This window comes from Dendrobates tinctorius, unplaced genomic scaffold (genome assembly GCF_039654945.1).
Source record: "Dendrobates tinctorius isolate UK_male_01 unplaced genomic scaffold, ASM3965494v1 ptg000081l, whole genome shotgun sequence".
In the NCBI taxonomy this organism is placed as follows: domain Eukaryota; kingdom Metazoa; phylum Chordata; class Amphibia; order Anura; family Dendrobatidae; genus Dendrobates; species Dendrobates tinctorius.
Window position 1 is genome coordinate 8,055,001 of NW_027361749.1, and position 12,332 is coordinate 8,067,332.

Below are 12,332 nucleotides of genomic sequence, written 5' to 3' on the forward strand. Positions count from 1 at the left end.
AACAAAGGGTGGTTATTAATGGAGCACACTCGGACTGGGTCACGGTTAGCAGTGGGGTACCACAGGGGTCAGTTTTGGGCCCGCTTCTTTTTAACATATTTATTAATGACCTTGTAGGGGGCATAGAGAGTAGAATTTCAATATTTGCAGATGACACTAAACTCTGCAGGGTAATTAATACAGAGGAGGACAATTTTATATTACAGGAGGATTTATGTAAACTAGAAGCTTGGGCTGATAAATGGCAAATGAGCTTTAATGGGGATAAATGTAAGGTCATGCACTTGGGTAGAACGAACAAGTTGTATAATTATGTGCTTAATTGTAAAACACTGGGCAAAACAGTCACTGAAAAAGACCTGGGTGTATGGGTGGACGACAAACTCACATTTAGTGGCCAGAGTCAAGCAGCTGCTGCAAAGGCAAATAAAATAATGGGATGCATTAAAAGAGGCATAGATGCTCATGAGGAGAACATAATTTTACCTCTATATAAGTCACTAGTGCGACCACACTTAGAATACTGTGTACAGTTCTGGTCTCCGGTGTATAAGAAAGACATAGCTGAACTGGAGCGGGTGCAGAGAAGAGCGACCAAGGTTATTAGGGAACTAGGGGGTCTGCAATACCAAGACAGGTTATTACACTTGGGGTTATTTAGTTTGGAGAATCGAAGGCTTAGGGGTGATCTTATTACAATGTATAAATATATGTGGGGACAATACAAAGACCTTTCTAATGATCTTTTTACTCTTAGACCTGTGACGGGGACAAGGGGGCATCCTCTACGTCTGGAGGAAAGAAGGTTTAAGCATACTCACAGACGCGGATTCTTTACTGTAAGAGCAGTGAGACTATGGAACTCTCTGCCATATGATGTTGTAATGAGTGATTCACTACTAAAATTTAAGAAGGGACTGGATGCCTTTCTTGAAAAGTATAATATTACAGGGTATATACACTAGTCTCCTTAATATTGCGTTGATCCAGGGAGCTAGTCTGATTGCTGTATGTGGAGTCGGGAAGGAATTTTTTTCCCCAATGTGAAGCTTACTGTTGCCACATGGGTTTTTTTTGCCTTCCTCTGGATCAACATGTTAGGGCAAGTTAGGATAGGATATGGGTTGAACTAGATGGACTTAAAGTCTCCCTTCAACCTTAATTACTATGTTACTATGTTACTATGTTACTATGTTACTATGATGTGAGTGCATCTGAATAGAACCAAGGGCACCTTTACAAGTCTGTGGGTGCGTGTAAAACATTGCATCGGAGTGCAGTCTGACATTCGCAGACAGAGACAATGGAGAAGATGGAAAAATTAAGTTGTCCATCTTCTCCACACATGTGCTGTGATTCTCTCATGCGAGAGAATCGGATAACACTCAGATGACAGAGTTTGAGCCAAGTGTAATTTGCATTATCTGCCTGAGTCTATGCATGAGAGAGTATATCGTGGTGTGAGGTACTCTAGAAATCTGCATCTGAGTACAGTGCTCCATCGCCTCCAACAGTCCCTTGGACACTGAATGGAATAGTAGCTTGCATATGTGAGTGTAAGAAGGTGACGGAAACCGTCATGGGCTTCCCCCTCTCTGGACATTGTTCACATTTATTACACGTGGTTCCATAACATTTATAAATGTTAATGTGTTCATTTCCTGCAATATGAATGTATTTGATGTGTGTTATGTACAGAATTAGGGATAGAATAGAAGGTAGAATAGGACAATAGTGGAGTTACAACAAAGGGGGAACACTAGAGACAGGGAATAAGAGTATTAGCTTAGGTATAGTCAGCATAGGAGTTTTCCAAACTGGGAGGAGTTACAAAGTAGTGCAGAACAGTGGGGATATAGTGAAGACACTTCCTGGTTAGGCCTCTTTCACACTTCCGTTTTTTACAATCAGTCACAATCCGCCAGGTTTTGAAAAAAAACGGATCCTCAATTTTTTTTTGAGGATCCGTTTTTTTCCCATTGACTTGCATTAATGGCGGATTGTGACGGATTGCTGTCCGTTGCATCCGTTTTTTGTGAGGATCCGCCAAAAGTTGCTGTCCGTCACCATCCTCAAAAATTTCAAAACGGAGCTTGTAACGTTTTTTTCTCTGGCGGATCCTGCAAACACTGATTTAACCCGAATTTCTTTCTGGGTGCCGGACAAAAAAAAAAAATTCTCTCTCTCTCTCTCTCTCTCTCTTTTTAAATTTCTTCATTTTCTGGATCCGTCTGAAAACGGATCCTGTGCCATCCGTTCACATCAGTTTAGAACGGATCCGCTTGTCCGCCTTTTTGGCGGATTATAACTGATGCAAAAAACTGAAGTGTGAAAGAGGCCTTAGACAGCAGAACACAGAGCAAGAAGCCGTTGAGAGGCAGCAGTGAACAGGGACAGTCGGACAGCCATGCAAGAAGGGGTCCCAGGCTGAGTGTCATACAGGCAGTCATCAGCTTAAACAGGACCATTCCAAGGAGGATCTGAAGCTTACGGCAGGGATTAGGTGAAGCTGAGACGGCGAGCCTGTTACCCTATATTTCCAAGCCGGATCGGGTGAATGTCAGGAAGCTGGTGGGCCTAAAGCCATGGATGGGACAGAGATTGTCCAGGAAAGAGCAGTGATTGCTAAGACAGGACAGGGATTGTCTAGGAAGAGCAGTGATTGCTTGAACTTGACATGGACTGTCCAGGAAGAGCAGAGATTGCTAAGGCAGGGAAGTCTTAGGAATGTCATTCTGTACACACTATGCAGCATCTGTGATGGAAACTCTACTGATAAGTAAAGTTGAACTGTTGAAAAAGGACATTGTATTTGGAGGTGTTTTTTGGAGCTCAAGGATCCGGAGCTAGACTGACAGAAGCAGAGCTGACTCTGACAGTAAATATGAGTGTTCTGTTGGGCACACTGCACATACAGCAGACGAGACATTATGTTTCATCTGTGGGGTGCCAGGGTGTGGGAACACAACAGCTTGTTGCCACGACTACCACCCCAGCCACCTTACATGACCACTACTGCACTCTAAAAAGGGACACATGATGCCTCTTCTGTTTCAACAGATTTTTATTTATTTTTCCAAAAAGATAAAAAACAATGTTTTTTTTAAAAACAAAAACAAGCTGTGCATGTGGTATATCACTTCTACCTTTTATCTTCTTTTAACATTTTACTATACTTAAGAACTATTAATTATTGTAATGGGAGAGATGGGCAGGGGAAAAGGGCAAGGAGAGGGGTTCCAAGGGTATAGGAATGGGTATATCCAAATCTAGGATAAAAACAGGAGTAAATGCTTTATAGTTTATTTTCTCAAAAAACAAAACAAAAATAACAATATCTATCTGTTTAAACAAGTATAAACATACACTACTATTAGCTATTATTAAAGAAAATACAATTATACCAACTTTATATCCACTAATAATACACAATATACAGTGGGTACGGAAAATATTCAGATCGCTTTAAATTTTTCACTCTTTGTTTCATTGCAGCCATTTGGTAAATTCAAAAAAGTTCAATTTTTTCTCATTAATGTACACTCTGCACCCCATCTTGAGTGAAAAAAACAGAAATGTAGAAATTTTTGCAAATTTATTTATTCAGACCCTTTGCTCAGACATTCATATTTAAGTCACATGCTGTCTATTTCCTTGTGATCCTCCTTGAGATGGTTCTACTCCTTTATTAGGCTGTGTGCACACGTAGCGATTTTTAAGCGTTTTTGCCGTGATTTTCGGCGTGAAAACGCTTAAAAATCGTGTACAGAACGCCCCCCATGCATTCCTATGGCATTCCGCACATGCTGTGCTAATGCTGCGCTTTTTTCCGCGGCGGAATCGCATCGCAGAAAAAATCGCAGCATGCTCATTCTTTGTGCGGAATCGCAAAGAATTGCCGCGATTCCGCACCCATAGGAATGCATGAGAATCGCTTACTTCCCGCATGTGGCTATGCCCACCATGCGGGAAGTTAAGCGTCTCATGTGCGGTTGATACCCACGGTGTGGAGGAGAGGAGACTGTCCTCCAGGCCCTGGGTACCATACCCCTGTAAAAAAAAGAATAAAAAATAAAAAATCGGTGTATATTTACCTTCCGGCGTCCCGCGATGCATTCCCGGCCTAAGCGTTCCCAGTAATGCCTTGCGGCAAGGTCCTGTGATGACGTAGTCTCGCGTGACTCTAGCAGTCTCGCGAGATCGCTATAGCAACGCGAGACTACCTCATCACAGGTCTCGCAAGGCATTACTGGGAACGCTGAGGCCCGGGAATGCAGGACGGGACGCCGGAAGGTAAATATACCCCGATTTTTTATTTTTTTTAGCATTTTAACATCTTATCTTTTACTATTGATGCCGCATAGGCGGCCTCAATAGTAAAAACCTGGTCACACTTGTCAAACACTATGTTTGACGAGTGTGACCAACCTGTCAATCACTTTCCAAGCGATGCTTCAAATCGCTTGGAAAGTGCTTGAATATCGCACGCGAAAATCGCGGCAAAATCGCGATCATAATCGCGGTAAAATCGCAGTGAAATCGCGCGGAAAAAACCGCGCGATTTCTGGGAAGGAGTCCGGTTTTTAGTAAGCGTTTTAAAATGCTACGTGTGCACATAGCCTTAGAGTTTAGCTGTGTTTAATTAAACTGATAGGACTTGATTTGTAAAGGCGCACACCTGTCTATATAAGACCTCACAGCTCACAGTCAAACAAAAAAGTTCCAGCAACAAACATCCAAATCAGATTGTTGAATAGACGTTAAAACTTCATCTTTATTGCAATGCCTTTAAAAACATACTGTTAAAATTGTAAATCCAGGGGATTACGCGTTTCGAACAAAAATGTTCTTAGTCATAGCCATGTCCGTGATCAGTACAAAAGCAAAGTTAAATAGAAGAGGAGGAAGGAAAAGGAAATGAAGTGAGCAATTAATCATGCAAATAAGACAATTATACTAATGACACAGAGAAAAAAACAAACACACGTTCATAATGTCATAAGTGTGCAAACATGAATTCAATAATGATACATAATATCTGTTCTCTTATTCAATCCAGAAGGGACTCTGCAATTAAACTTAAAAATAAATTGCGCTTCTTTGAAATGCAATGCTTTGTCTCTATCACCGCCTCGATCACTGGTAAGAACTTCCTCTAATGCATGAACATGAAAAAAGTCTAAACAACCTTTATGGACAGACGAAAAATGATAAGAAGCTCCTGATAAACTTCTTGTTGTGACACTTGTAGCATCATATATGGGTTCCACAATTCTAGTCCTGAGAGGTCGTGTGGTGCATCCCACATAATGAAGATTGCACTGTGTGCACGTGATAACATAAACCACATAGGTTGTGCTGCAATTGATAAACGTACGGATCTTATGTGTATATGGAGCAGCCGTGGCTCTAATTTCATTTGAATTATCCATATATCCACATAAGCCGCACTGGCGTTTACCGCACTTATATGAGCCAGACAAAGATAACCAGTTGCGTTTTGCTTTGACCTTCTGTCTTGCTGTGTGATCAGAAGGAGATATCATATTGATGATAGTAGTGCCTCTCCTGGATACAAAATTTACACCTTTGTCCAATAGCTTTTTCAAGCTGTCATCAGCATGTAACACAGGAAGGTATTTTTTAATCACATCAATTACTTGGTAAAAATTATTGCTGTATGTGGTTGTAAAGGTTAAATTAGGCAGATTTTTTCGTGCAGTTCTTTTCTGCTGTAAATATTCTGCCCTACTTTTACTATCAGCCTTAATCTTTGCCTTTTCTAGCACATTAGTTGAATAGCCACGGTTTTTAAATCTGCGGTCAATAACAGAACACTCCTTCAAAAATTCCTCTCTGTTAGCACAGCATCTTTTAGCTCGAATATATTCTCCTGTCGGAACATTATTCCCAACATGCCTGGGATGGCAGCTATTAGCATGCAATATAGAGTTCCCAGCAGTGGGTTTGCGAAATAAAGAGCAATCAATTTTTCCAGTTATGATTAACCCTTTTAGATTAATGTCCAGATATGGACATGTTGGAAGGTGAAAGAAATATTAAATGGGTTATTATTAATGTGTTGCAAAAAATCATAAACTGACTCATCAGAACCGGACCATATTATTAAACCATCATCTATATATCTCATATAACAATACAGAGAAGATTGAAATGGATTCAGTTCTGTATAGATATAGTTGTCCTCCCACCAATTCATGAAAATGAAAGCAATAGAGGGGGAAAATTTCGCTCCCATAGAGCAGCCTTGCTGTTGTAGAAAAAACCTGTCTGAAAATGTGAAATAATTATTTTTCAACAAAAACCAAGTAGCATCCAATATGAAATCTTGCAGGCTGGTACTATAGTTGGAATATTTTTCCATATAGATGCGTATCGCATATAGAGCCAGAGTGTATGGAATCGCAGAATATAGTGCATTTACATCACATGTAAGCCAGCTATTATTGGCTGTCCATTCCAAAGCATTCATGATAGTTAATACATGTTTAGAGTCCTGAACAAAGCTAGGGGAGCATCGCGTCAAAGGTTGAAGTCTTTCATCAAACATAGATGTTCAGACAAAGAGTCAATGCCCGAAACAATCGGTCGCATTGGGGGTGGGAAGACCCCCTTATGTAGCTTAGGCAACGCATGAAAAAGAGGTACTCTTGGTTTAGGAGGACTGAAAAATTCAACTTGTTTTCGGTCTAAAACTCCCAGATGTTCACCTTCATGTAATATTGTATTTAATTGGAACCGTACTGTATTAGTTGGATAAGATGTTAGCGGCTTATATGTAGCTGAATCATTCAGCATTTCACAAACTTGCATTTCATATAATTTAGTGTCCATGATTACCACAGATCCACCTTTATCCGAATTTTTTACAATAACACGATGATTTGATTGTAGAGACTTTAAAGCATTTTTTTCTCTCTTGTTAAAATTTTCCTTTTTAGTTTTGTTTGAAGCATTCAAGTTTTTTTTATTCAGCTTCCACTAATGCTTGAAAATCATCCATGCAATTGCTCCTGCTTTGAACTGGATAAAAGGTGGGATTCGGAATTCTTTTCCTGAAATAATCATCATGTAATGTTTAAATTGCAAGATCAGCATCAGACATATTTTCCAAATATCTAGCTGAAATTTGTTCACTGAAAGTAGGCAAAAAAGATTCAAAATTGTGAGAAGAAATTACCTCAGATGTTTCCTGGCCTTCATTAGGATAAAAAAAATGTTTCTTTACAGTCATGTTGCGAACAAATTTATTTACATCAATTAAAGTGGAAAATAAATCAAACTGTGAGCTGGGTACAAAATTAAGACCTTTACTGAGCACCTTCATTTGATCTTCATGAATTATAGTGGCAGACAAATTGACTACAGTGAAATTTTTCCTCTGATGAATTAGATACTCTTCCATGTGAAATAATAATGTACTTTTTCTCTGTTTTCGGCCTGAGCGCCTTGCTTTTTTATATACAACCCTGCTAGATTAAACAAAGCTGCTTCTATATTTTCATTGACAAATGCCCAAGTAATTCAGTCTAATCCTGGTTTGTACACTTGTGGTACTTGCATGTACGCAGGATGCAGTGACGAGTCGCGAGACGGTTTGGTGCTTTTTATAATAACGTTTATAGGCCTAGAGGTAACTATCCTCAGTCACAGCCTGACCAACCAAAAGGGGTAACAAGGGTTGCCCTCGCAGGGGCTCTATACAAGCAAACACAAATGGGGTAGAACACGACTGCGTCCGGCAATAGCCGGTCACTATAGGGCAGCGGTATGGCCGATTATGGGTCCTTAATTATATAGTCAACTTAGCCGTCCAGATATCCCTCGCCGTTCGGGATGGTGGTCTTTCAGCGTAGCAGTCGCTGGGCCCAGTTGCTGAAGCGTTGACAAAGTCTTCGAGCGCTCCGGCGCTCTGATGACACTGGAGCACCACAGGCCCCGGCGGAGTCCTTGGACGGATGGGCGGCAGCCCCCGGACTGGGGCAAGCGGCAGTGATGTGGGCTGGCAAGGGGCAGGCCACCTGCGCACCTAACAGCTGCGACGGGGAATCCGCGGCAAGCAGAGGCTCGGCCCCTGCCGCGTACCGGAGCGGGACAGTGGTGGCCACCGACGGCACTGGACTTGCCGCAACCAGGGGTGAGGGCAGAGCGGCCGCAGCCGCGGGCTGGAGCGAGGCGGCAGTGGCTGCTGGGGTCCGCGGGCAGGCCACAGCCTCGGGCAGGAGCGAGGCGGCAATGGCCGCTGGTGACTGCGGGCAGGCCGCAGCCACGAGCAGGAGCGAGGCGGCAATGGCCGCTGGTGACCGCGGGCAGGCCGCAGCCACGAGCAGGAGCGAGGCGGCAATGGCCGCTGGTGACCACGGGCAGGCCGCAGCCGCAGGCAGGAGGAAGGTGGTGGCGGCGGCCGCTGGTCGTCGAGGGGCAGCGGTTCTCAGACGGTCGTCTCGGCGCCGTCCCACTGATGTCCAGGGGAAGTATCTCTCCTGTCTCTGGCCTCCTTCCTGGCTCGGGTGAGTCACTCTGGCTCTCAGTCGCTCCCGCGATCTCCTGCTCCTTCTGTCTTGTTCTGCTGACTCCCTGTGACTCGCGTTCCCCGCCCCTTTTATATTGGCTCCTCCCCGCAACCAGGGGAATTCTACAACAGCAAGGCTGCTCTATGGGAGCAAAATTTTCCCCCTCTATTGCTATCATTTTCATGAATTGGTGGGAGGACAACTATATCTATACAGAACTGAATCCATTTCAATCTTCTCTGTATTGTTATATGAGATATATAGATGATGGTTTAATAATATGGTCCGGTTCTGATGAGTCAGTTTATGATTTTGTGCAATACATTAATAATAACCCATTTAATATTTCTTTCACCTTCCAACATGAAAAAAAGTTGATTCCATATCTGGACATTAGTCTAAAAGGGTTAATCATAACTGGAAAAATTGATTCCTCTTTATTTCGCAAACCCACTGCTGGGAACTCTATATTGCATGCTAATAGCTGCCATCCCAGGCATGTTGGGAATAATGTTCCGACAGGAGAATATATTCGAGCTAAAAGATGCTGTGCTAACAGAGAGGAATTTTTGAAGGAGTGTTCTGCTATTGACCGCAGATTTAAAAACCGTGGCTATTCAACTAATGTGCTAGAAAAGGCAAAGATTAAGGCTGATAGTAAAAGTAGGGCAGAATATTTACAGCAGAAAAAAACTGCACGAAAAAATCTGCCTAATTTAACCTTTACAACCACATACAGCAATAATTTTTACCAAGTAATTGATGTGATTAAAAAATACCTTCCTGTGTTACATGCTGATGACAGCTTGAAAAAGCTATTGGACAAAGGTGTAAGTTTTGTATCCAGGAGAGGCACTACTATCATCAATATGATATCTCCTTCTGATCACACAGCAAGACAGAAGGCCAAAGCAAAACGCAACAGGTTATCTTTGTCTGGCTCATATAAGTGTGGTAAACGCCAGTGCGGCTTATGTGGATATATGGATAATTCAAATGAATTTAGAGCCACGGCTGCTCCATATACACATAAGATCCGTACGTTTATCAATTGCAGCACAACCTATGTGGTTTATGTTATCACGTGCACACAGTGCAATCTTCATTATGTGGGATGCACCACACGACCTCTCAGGACTAGAATTGTGGAACCCATATATGATGCTACAAGTGTCACAACAAGAAGTTTATCAGGAGCTTCTTATCATTTTTCGTCTGTCCATAAAGGTTGTTTAGACTTTTTTCATGTTCCTGCATTAGAGGAAGTTCTTACCAGCGATTGAGGCGGTGATAGAGACAAAGCATTGCATTTCAAAGAAGCGCAATTTATTTTTAAGTTTAATTGCAGAGTCCCTTCTGGATTGAATAAGAGAACAGATATTATGTATCATTATTGAATTCATGTTTGCACACTTATGACATTATGAACGTGTGTTTGCTTATTCTTTTCTCTGTGTAATTAGTATAATTGTCTTATTTGCATGATTAATTGCTCACTTCATTTCCTTTTCCTTCCTCCTCTTCTATTTAACTTTGCTTTTGTACTGATCACGGACATGGCTATGACTAAGAACATTTTTATTCGAAACGCGTAATCCCCTGGATTTTCAATTTTAACAGTATGTTTTTAAAGGCTTTGCAATAAAGATGAAGTTTTAACGTCTATTCAACAATCTGATTTGGATGTTTGTTGCTGGAACTTTTTTGTTTGATTACCACAGCCGCTTTTTCCGAGCACCATCCTGGAGTCCACACCCAAAGCCACAGGAATTCATCTAATGGAGAGCTGAATACCTTTTTTTTTTCTTCTATAGTCTCATAGCTCACAGTGCATGTCAGACCAAATGAGAATCATGAGGTCAAAGGAACTGGCCAAGGAGCTCAGAGACAGAATTGTGGCAAGGCACAGAGCTGGCCAGGGTTATAAAAGAATTTCTGCAGTACTCAAGGTTCCTAAGAGCACAGTGGCCTCCATAATCCTTAAATGGAAGACGTTTGGGACCACCAGAAGTCTTCCTAGACCTGACCGTCCAGCCAAACTGAGCAAATGTAGGAGAAGAGCCTTGGTGAGAGAGGTAAAGAAGAACCCCAAGATCACTGTGGCTGAGCTCCACAGATGCAGAAGGGAGATGGGAGAAAGTTCCACAAGAGTCAACTATCACTGCAGCCCTCCACCAGTCGGGCCTTTATGGCAGAGTGGACCGATGGAAGCCTCTCCTCAGTGCCAGACATATGAAAGTCGGCATAGAATTTGCTAAAAAATCACATGAAGGACTCCCAGACTAAGAAATAAGATTCTCTGGTCTGATGAGACTTTTTGGTGATGATTCTAAGCAGTAGGTGTGTAGAAAACCAGGCACCGCTCATCACCTGTACATTCAACCAATACAATCCCAATAGTGAAACATGGTGGTGGCAGCATCATGCTATGGGGGTGTTTTTCAGCTGCAGGGACAGGACGACTGGTTGCAATTGAAGGATACATGAATGCGGCCAAGTACAGAGATATCCTTGGTGAAAATCTCTTCCAGAGTGCTCTGGACCTCAGACTTAGTCGAAGGTTCACCCTCCAATAAGACAATGACCCTAAGCACACAGCTAAAATAGCAAAAAAGTGGCTTCAGAACAACTCTGTGACCATTCTTGACTGGCTCAGCCAGAGACCTGACCTAAACCCAATTGATCATCTCTGGAGAGACCTGAAAATGGCTGTCCACCAACGTTCACCATCCAACCTGATGGAACTGGAGAGGATCTACAAGGAAGAATGGCAGAGGATTCCTAAATCCAGGTGTGAAAAACTTGTTGCATCATTTCCAAGAAGACTCATGGCTGTGCTAGCTCAAAAGGGTGCTTCTACTCAATACTGAGCAAAGAGTCTGAATACTTTTGACCATGTGATATTTCAGTTTTTCTTATTTAATACATTTTCAAAAATTTCTACATATCAGGATTTTTTTCAGTCAAGATGTGGTGCAGAGTGTACATTAATGAGAAAAATTAACTTTTTTGAATTTACAAAATGGCTGCACTGAAATAAAGAGTGAAAATTTTAAAGGAGTCTGAATACTTTCCGTACCCACTGTATTTACTTCTATTTATGTTTCTAATAATTCTAACAATTCTTGTATTCCAAGCTTACATTTCTTTTGCAAGGACTTCTCATGCCGATTTTTTTTTTTCCTACTCGCCGGTGATTAGAAGGGACTAGGTGAATGGTGTGAATTCTTTATTCCAGGGGGCCTAATTTTTTGAGGTATCTCTTTTCCAAAGACTGGTGGAAATCCCAGCATTGCGCTAATTTTATTGAAGATTACATATTGATAATGAATTATATCTGCTTTCAGATAATGGTCATTTTATGTGGGATAATCCGGCAGTGAGTGGCCAGCTAACAACTTATCCCAATAAGACTAGTTACAATATCACTTTTGGGCTGGGAACCTACGTCTTCACGGCTGAAGAATGGCTTAACAGACGTGACTTTCTGAAAGGAGGAGATGCATTCATTTCAATATCCATGGAAGGTATGTCATAATGTTTTACAGCCTTGTTTAATTATTGTTTCATTTCATCTGTGATTGTGCTGCAGATTGCTGAATTGTGACAGTGTGCAATGTGTACATTGTCAGGATTAGGCTGTGTAGCTTTCTCTGTGGACATTGTCAGGATTATGCCGTGCAGCCTGCTCTGTGCACATGTAAGGAGGTGGCAAGGTCCCTCAGTTGCGTCCTCTCATCCTTCCGTGTGACCCCCATGCCCTTCATTTATATATGTTATGCACTTGAATGTACTATG

General features: G+C 41.9%; 1 protein-coding gene across 2 annotated transcripts in view; it reads left to right on the plus strand.

Moving 5' to 3' along the window:
* LOC141096868 (meprin A subunit beta-like) overlaps positions 1 to 12,332 on the plus strand; it is a 177,791-nt gene that overhangs the window by 123,619 nt on the left and 41,840 nt on the right. For both annotated transcript variants that reach the window (XM_073583727.1, XM_073583728.1), the window contains exon 12: positions 11,882 to 12,061. In XM_073583727.1, coding sequence (XP_073439828.1) covers positions 11,882 to 12,061 — 180 coding nt within the window. The remainder of the gene's footprint in view (positions 1 to 11,881; positions 12,062 to 12,332) is intronic.